Source organism: Leopardus geoffroyi, chromosome E3 (assembly GCF_018350155.1).
Source record: "Leopardus geoffroyi isolate Oge1 chromosome E3, O.geoffroyi_Oge1_pat1.0, whole genome shotgun sequence".
NCBI lineage: Eukaryota > Metazoa > Chordata > Mammalia > Carnivora > Felidae > Leopardus > Leopardus geoffroyi.
The window spans coordinates 20424296-20431665 of record NC_059340.1 but is presented as its reverse complement, the minus strand read 5'-3'; the positions used below and the strand labels follow the sequence as shown (position 1 = coordinate 20431665).

At 53.4% G+C, this 7370-nt stretch overlaps 1 protein-coding gene across 1 annotated transcript; it reads left to right on the top strand.

The window, feature by feature from the left end:
* Positions 1–5155: 5155 nt before the first annotated feature.
* On the top strand, positions 5156–7096 carry CE3H16orf82 (chromosome E3 C16orf82 homolog; the record flags this gene model as incomplete). The annotated part of the gene is made up of 1 exon (XM_045462112.1): positions 5156–7096. A coding segment is annotated over one exon (582 nt), but the record flags the coding sequence as incomplete, so codon positions are not given.
* Positions 7097–7370: the final 274 nt, after the last annotated feature.

Sequence of the window (7370 nt, the reverse complement as noted above, 5' to 3'; positions counted from 1 at the left end):
TGCTGAGCGCTTACTGGCCTCACTGAATCCTCGCCACGGCCTGAGGGGCCATGACCCCGCAGACGAGGCAACTCTAGCAGGCTCCAGTGACAGCCCCACCCAGGTCCTGTTGGCCCTCCAAGGTTGTCAGCCTCCGTCCGGACGGTACTGAGTGACGGCTTCTCCCCCCAGCGTGCACCTGTGCTCCGTCTCCCTCCGCCCTCCTCTGCCTCAGGGATCCTCAGGCATCACAGGGGTTTGCTCAGGGAGCCCGTGGCTAACCCCCCAGGCCCCTGAGATGTGCTCCATTCAGCCTCTGAGAGGCCCAAGCCGACTCCCACATTCTCTGGGACGCCCCCATTACTGGCTTCCCTGCCTTCCCTGTCTTGCAGCCCCACCTCTTCACGGGGCTTCTTGGGACCCCCCCCCAAATAAACTACTGGATCCAAGCCCAGGCTTTAAGGCTGCTCTTGAGGGAACCCAAACCGAGACAGAAAGGTTAGGTAAGTCGCCAGGGATCACACAGCTGATAAGCAGCATTGGGCGGATTTGAACTCAGACCTCTGAGAGCTTGCTGGTCACTTTGCTGTGCGGTTCTCATACTTGCTCCAGGAAATATTCTTGCCCCTCCTCATCCTCAGGCTGCTTCTCCTCCGCCCTCCCCCCCACCCCCTCCTCCACACGCTGAGTCCACAACGAAGACCACAAGATGGGGTCTTGCCACAGCTAACGGGAGCTGGGTGACGAGCCCTGAGAGAGGATCACCCGCTTTCGGCCACCCCAGCGTCCCCCTGCTTCCTGCTGTCCCCCACCCCTCATCCCCGCCCAAGGGGGCAGCCCTGTGACCTCATCTTCAGCTAAAGCTGAACATTCGTAAGGGTCGTGTTTTATGGCCCAATAATGCAGGCCACAGATGCCCCAGTGATTCATCCCATCCCTAAGCCGAACCTCATAGAAACATTCAGATGGAAGATGAGGCCCGACTGTTGAGGAGAAGTGTCTGCTCTGTTCATTACGTGCAATTAAAATGATTGGAAGCTTTCTTAGTCTGGGAGGACACTTCTCAGAAATTTGCAGGGGAAACATCATGTCAGAGACACTTAAAGGCACGCCTATTGCAAGGGAAAAGGGGGAAGTAACCTGAATGCTCACCAGTTAGAATGGACGAATCACGACGCTCATCAATAGGATACCCTACAGTACTGGAAGTGACCTTGAGCTGAGACACAGCACAGAGGAGTCGCACGTGGTGTTGAGCGTTAAGTTGGGAAGGCACACATCAAGAACGCCATTTATATCAAGATTGATAGCATGCGACACAATTCCATGTTGGCTTAGGGGTACGTCCCCTTCTACCCCCAAGTACAGAGACGTGCGTCACATTCAATGACGAGCGTGAGATTCTGGACTGCCACGGAGAGAGAATGGGGAGGGGTAGATGGGTTTGGAGGTTTATCAGTAATCTCTTCTTTTTTCTTTTTTTTATAGTGAGAGAGAGTTGGGGGGGGAGGGGCGGGCAGAGGGAGAAGGTGAGCGAGAGAATCCCAAACAGTCTTCTCACTCAGCATGGAGCCCGACACAGGGCTTGATCTCACAACCCCAAGATCATGACCTGAGCCAAAATCAAAAGTCAGATGCTTAACCAACTGAACCATCCAGGAGCCCCTGTAATGTCTTCTTCTTCTTCTTCTTCCTTCCTTCCTTCCTTCCTTCCTTCCTTCTTTCCTTCCTTTTCCTTTCTTTCCTTCTCTCTCTCTTCTTTCTTTCCTTCTCTCTCTCTTCTTTCTTTCCTTCCCCTTCCTTCCTTCCTTCCTTTTTCTTTCTTTCTTTCTCTTTCTTTCTTTCTTTCTTTTTCTTTCTCTTTCTTTTTCTTTCTCTCTCTCTTTCTTTTTCTCTCTCTCTCTTTCTTTCTTTCCTTCTTTCTATCTTTCTCTCTTTCTTTCTTTCTTTCCTTCTTTCTTTCTCTCTTTCTTTCTTTCTTTCCTTCTTTCTTTCTCTCTTTCTTTCTTTCCTTCTTTCTTTCTTTCTCTCTTTCTTTCTTTCTCTCTCTCTTTCTTTCTCTCTCTTTCTTTCTTTCCTTCTTTCTTTCTCTGTCTCTTTCTTTCTTTCTTTCTCTGTCTCTTTCTTTCTTTCTTTCTCTCTCTTTCTTTCTCTCTTTCTTTCTTTCTTTCCTTCTTTCTTTCTTTCTCTCTTTCTTTCTTTCTCTCTTTCTCTCTCTTTCTTTCTTTCCTTCTTTCTTTCTTTCTCTCTCTCTTTCTTCCTTTCTCTCTTTCTCTCTCTTTCTTTCTTTCCTTCTTTCTTTCTTTCTCTCTTTCTTCCTTTCTCTCTCTCTTTCTTTCTTTCTTTCTCTCTTTCTCTCTCTTTCTTTCTTTCCTTCTTTCTTTCTTTGTCTCTTTCTTTCTTTCTTTCTTTTTCTTTCTCTCTCTCTTTCTTTTTCTTTCTCTTTCTCTTTCTTTCTCTCTTTCTTTCTTTCTTTCTTTCTTTTTCTTTCTCTCTTTCTTTTTCTTTCTCTCTCTTTCTTTCTTTCTCTTTCTTTCTCTTTCTTTCTTTCTCTCTTTCTTTCTTTCTTTCTTTTTCTTTCTCTCTCTCTCTTTCTTTCGCTTTCTTTCTTTCTTTCTCTCTTTCTTTCTTTCTCTCTTTCTCTCATATGTCCTAAATAATTTTAACAGCTGGGGGTGGGGCAGAATGCAACTCGGAGGAAGAATTTCCTTCTTTTGGAACAGTTCACCCCTCCAGGCCACGGCTACGCTTCGTCTTGCTCCCTGCAGAAGGTAGACAGTCCAAGGTCCTGTCATCAGGGACCCAGGTCCATCCCTGGAACCACCTGCTCAAGTGCCAAGTGCACCCGAGAAGGGAGGCACCCACCACTTCTGGCCCCAGGAATGCCTATCACTACCCCCGGGACAAGCACTGCCTGCCTGGCAGCCCAATCAGGCAGTCAGGGGCCAGGCTTCGGGGCAGGCTAAGGATGGAATGAGCTTCAACGAGACAGTGCATGCCAGCGTCTAGCTAGGTGCCCGGGGTGCAACACGTCCTCCATATCCGGTCATTCTACAGCCTGGCACCGGGCCCAGGAGTTCCCAGTGCCGCGGCCTGCGCTGGGCTGTGCCTCTCAGGGGAGCACACTCACCCCACTGCCCGGTGAGCACACAGGGGCGCTCCAGAGTGAACAAACACGGGTCCTTGGCCGGACGCAGCCAGACAACGGGGCCTCCAGCAAAGAGAACACGGTGTCCCAGGGGAGGTGTCGCAGGGTCCCAGGGGAGGCTCTGGGATAAGAGAGCTCGGCAGGGGGAACCTCGGGGGCAAGTGGGCACCCTGGAGGGTGATGCTGAGAGCCGGAGGGTTTGTGGTTTCCAAAAAGTGTGTGCATGTTTATATGTATTTGCATATGTCTTCATGTGGATATGCTTACATATGCATATACGCATGTGGATATATATTCTTGTGTGCACTCACGTATGCATATTCTTCTGTATTCATATATAAACATACTGTGAATGTATTTGCATCCATACACATACGTACTTAGGTATATATGCATACATATGTACATATGCACATACACTTGTGTATTTTTTTTCATGCAAACACCTATACTGTCTTGAATAGAAGGTTCCATGAGGTCGGATGGCGCTGCCACGGTGAACCTAGGGGCAGACCCTAGCCTGGGTGTTTCCTGTCCACCCGGCTGGGGGAGCTGAGGTTCAGAGAGGTTGAGGTGGTCACGGGCTGTCACCCGGGTGGAGGACACGGGAGTGGAACCACAGCAGGCCAGAGTCCCAAGATGGAGAGGGGCAGTCACTCTATTCATGGAGCACCGTCCAGCCTACCGTCCCCCCGCCTCCCCGTTTTATTTTCCCTACAGCACTTCTGTCGGAAATGAGCCTGTGTGTCCCCCCCCAACTCTCGACTGTGAGGCCCACCAAGGAGGGACTGCCCGGCTGTCTGTAGAGCATCTAACAGAACACTTAGCACTCATTTCTCTTCAACTGATGTTTGTGGAGGGTTTAATCGCCACCACCCATTTGAGGCATCGCTAAGCATGGCTCCGAAGCGGATGAGCTGAGGCTCAAACCCACGCTGATCTCACCTCTGAGACACTAGGCTCTGCCCTTCCTCACAGCCCTTACCACGGTGCATGCCGTTCGGTGTGCTTCAGAAGGAGGCCGTGCCGTTTCTAGAAGGCCATCCTGCCCCTGACCCAGAGGCTCGTGGACCCCGCAGCTGGCCTTGACCCTGCTCTTCCTCGAGCCCCCAGATACGGCCCCTCAGCAAGCCCTGAGTCCTGCCTTCTAGATACACCCAGGATCTCCCAACTCTGTGGCCACTCGGTGGTCCGGGCCCTCCCTGTCACTCCCGGATTCCTGCACTGGCCCCACCCAGCTCCCTGTCCCACCCTGCCCACCGGACGTCCCCCCATGCAGCGGCCTGCTCCAACTCCGGTCTGCTCATCACTGCTGACGAGTCTCCAGCAGCTCCCAACTCACCAGGGCCACAGGTCCTAGCCTCCCCGAGAGAATAAGGAAACAAAATCTCTGCCCTTGCAAAGATATTCAAGCAGAGGGAACCAGCAATAAGGAACCGACACATCGAAAGACTTGCAAATTGCACTTAATGCCATAAAGCACATAAGTTAGAAAATGACATAGAGAATAACAGAGGGATGTTCTTGTAGAGGCCAGGGACACTTTAGCTGAGACTTGAAGGCCAAGGGGCTGAGGGAAGAACATTCCAGGTAGAAACATTTTTTTTTTTTTTTTTTTTTTTTTGCCAGTGCAAAGTCCCTGTGGCAGGTAAGAGCTCCAAATAAGAAAACAGCCAACATGACCGCACCTCGAGGTGAGGAAGGGGTAGGGTGTGATGTGGGACCAGTGACCAATGACATCCTAAAGAAATGCAGCTCAGAAGGGGCTCAGCCAGGAGGCACACCCAGATGTCATGATATGGCAAAGCAGAGGCCACAGGCCCCGTAGGAAATGTCCCCAGGAAGGTGGTCCTTGCCTCTCTCTGGCCCTAAGTCCTTTTTCTACCCACCTCCAGCCCCAGCCACTGATGTAACTGGTGCCAGGACAGCATTGTCCTCCCTCCCATACCCACCCTGCCTCATAGACCCATCACCATGGGAACCGGGCCAGCCAATCAGAACACTGCCCTTTGAAAGGCCACCTTATAAATTGGGCCACGTCTCCCCCAGACAAACCACACCCACCATTCAGAGGCCTCCCAGGGTCCCCTCCCCCTGGATAAACCAGATCATCTGTCCCTCACTTTCCTCCAGGGTACAACAGGGGAGTCTGCTGCTTGGAATGCTCAGGACCAAGCTCCAGGCCTCCCATCCCCCAGTTTAGAGCCCCAGTCACCCGCGTGGCCACACCATGATGCAGGAGCCACTCAGGGGCCCCTGAGACTTCTGGGCAGCAACCTGGGAAACGCGTGGAGAAGGGAGAGCGACTTGCTGAGCCTGCGACAGTCCAGCCTGGGGACATGCAGGGACAGTGACACCAGCCTGTTGGACAGCGGGTATGCGGGGGATGAGGAGAACAGTGAGGTCAGCCTGGTGGCCAGGAGACACATCGTGAGATTGCACAGAAGTCTCAACACCCAGACAGACAGCGCCCAGAGCAGCCAGCTGTGTGCCATCTACTCCCCCAGCCAGATAAGGAGCCGGCCGGGCACACAGAGCAGACCAGGCTGGAGGGGAAGAGCAACACCAGCCTGCCCAGCCGCGGCATCGGCAGCGGGGCCAGCAGCCTGACCAGCATAAGCTTCATCAGTCTGGGCAGCAGCGCCCTCAACTACCAGGTGAGTAGCGGGCTGTTCAGTTCCACCAGCAACCTTCCCTCCAGCCAGGCCAGCAGCTGCCAGGGCACGCGGGAGGACGGCGGCGTGCAGACCGGGGTGAAAAGTAACACCAGTCTGCAGGAGGACGGGGCCGGAGGCAAGGCCAAGGCCAGCGACCAAGGTCGGGGGCAAGGCCAAAGCCAGGCCACCGAGGGCGAGCAGCCTGCCCAGACGTGCATGCCTGCATGAGAAGGCTCACCGGCCACTAGGGTCTTGAAAACTGGACGTGAACCCCCAGCCAGCCTGGACTTTACCCAGAGCGGTTACGGCCAAGCAGACGCCTTTAAAAAGCACCCAGTGCGTCTGAACCTTGGGTGGAGAGCCCCGTTTGTAGCAACGACTGTCGGTAGCAGGGTGACGTGTAGCAAGAACTGTGAAAGGTAAGCACCACCTGCAGTGACCGTCAGCGATCAACAGCATGACCGTCTACTCTGAAGCTGTAGCAGGATCCTGGGGGGCTGGGTCTACCCTCCACTGCGAGCCCCGGCGATGAGCCACCTCTAACAGGATCCGTCAATGGCAAAACCGTCTGTATGGAGAACCGTCACGGCGGGATCTCCAGCCAAAACTCATCAGTGGGGACGATTGCGGTCAGCAGCAAATACCAGCTCTGTTTTAGAACCATCTGATGTCAGAACCTCCCATGGAGAAACCGTGCGAAGTGGTGAGCACCGTCTACACTCAACACCAACCGTGATGAGCTCAGGAGAAGCAAGCACCAGCCGCGGCTGGGACCGTCCGTGTCGGGAGCCAGCCGAAGGAAGCACCATCGACGGGAAACCACAACCCTGGGGAGCCGGATCCCTACCAAGCTCTGCAAGATGTGCTGCCTGCGAGAGCCAGAGAGGCTCCGGACGGGGCTCCCTGAGGCCCCGTCCCTGTCTCGGTGTGCATCTCCAAGGAGGTAGAGGCGAGAAAGGAGCCCAGACACCTTCTCGGTTGAGATGGTTGGGACTGCTTCCTATGGCAGGACAGTGCCATGGTCAATGCTTAACGGTGACAGAAACCAACCCAGCCAAGCATGGCTGGGATGAGACAGCTCTGAGCCGTTGAGCAAAAGTTTCCTGGGCGGGTGGGAGGGCTGAGGACGCTTGCCTGCCCCTTCTCAGGACCATAAAGCCCTTCCCCGGGGGGGCTGACCGTGAAAACCCTGGGGAGGGAGCGTGTCCACGGAGGGGCGGAGGTCAGAACAGTCACGAAGACATCCACTCGGTACCAGAAGGAAAGCTGAGGGGGCACCAGAGACAATAAAAAGTGTCTGGAGAGGCTGAAAGGGTGTGAGGTTCGTGTGTGTGTTCCCGGCCGAGGTTACAGAGACAAACTCAGATGCACTAAAGAGCCGTGTTGACAGGAGGGCTTAGCTATCAACCCTGTTACCTCCAGGCTGGTGATCTGGGGGGAAATGCTTACAATTTTGGAGCCTGAGTTTCTTCATCTGGAAAATGGGAACGATAACCTCTATGTCATACATAGATAGAAGGGTCATGTGGATTACGTGAAAACGGCTTTTTTAACTTTATTTATTTTGAGAGCGACCGAGACAGAGT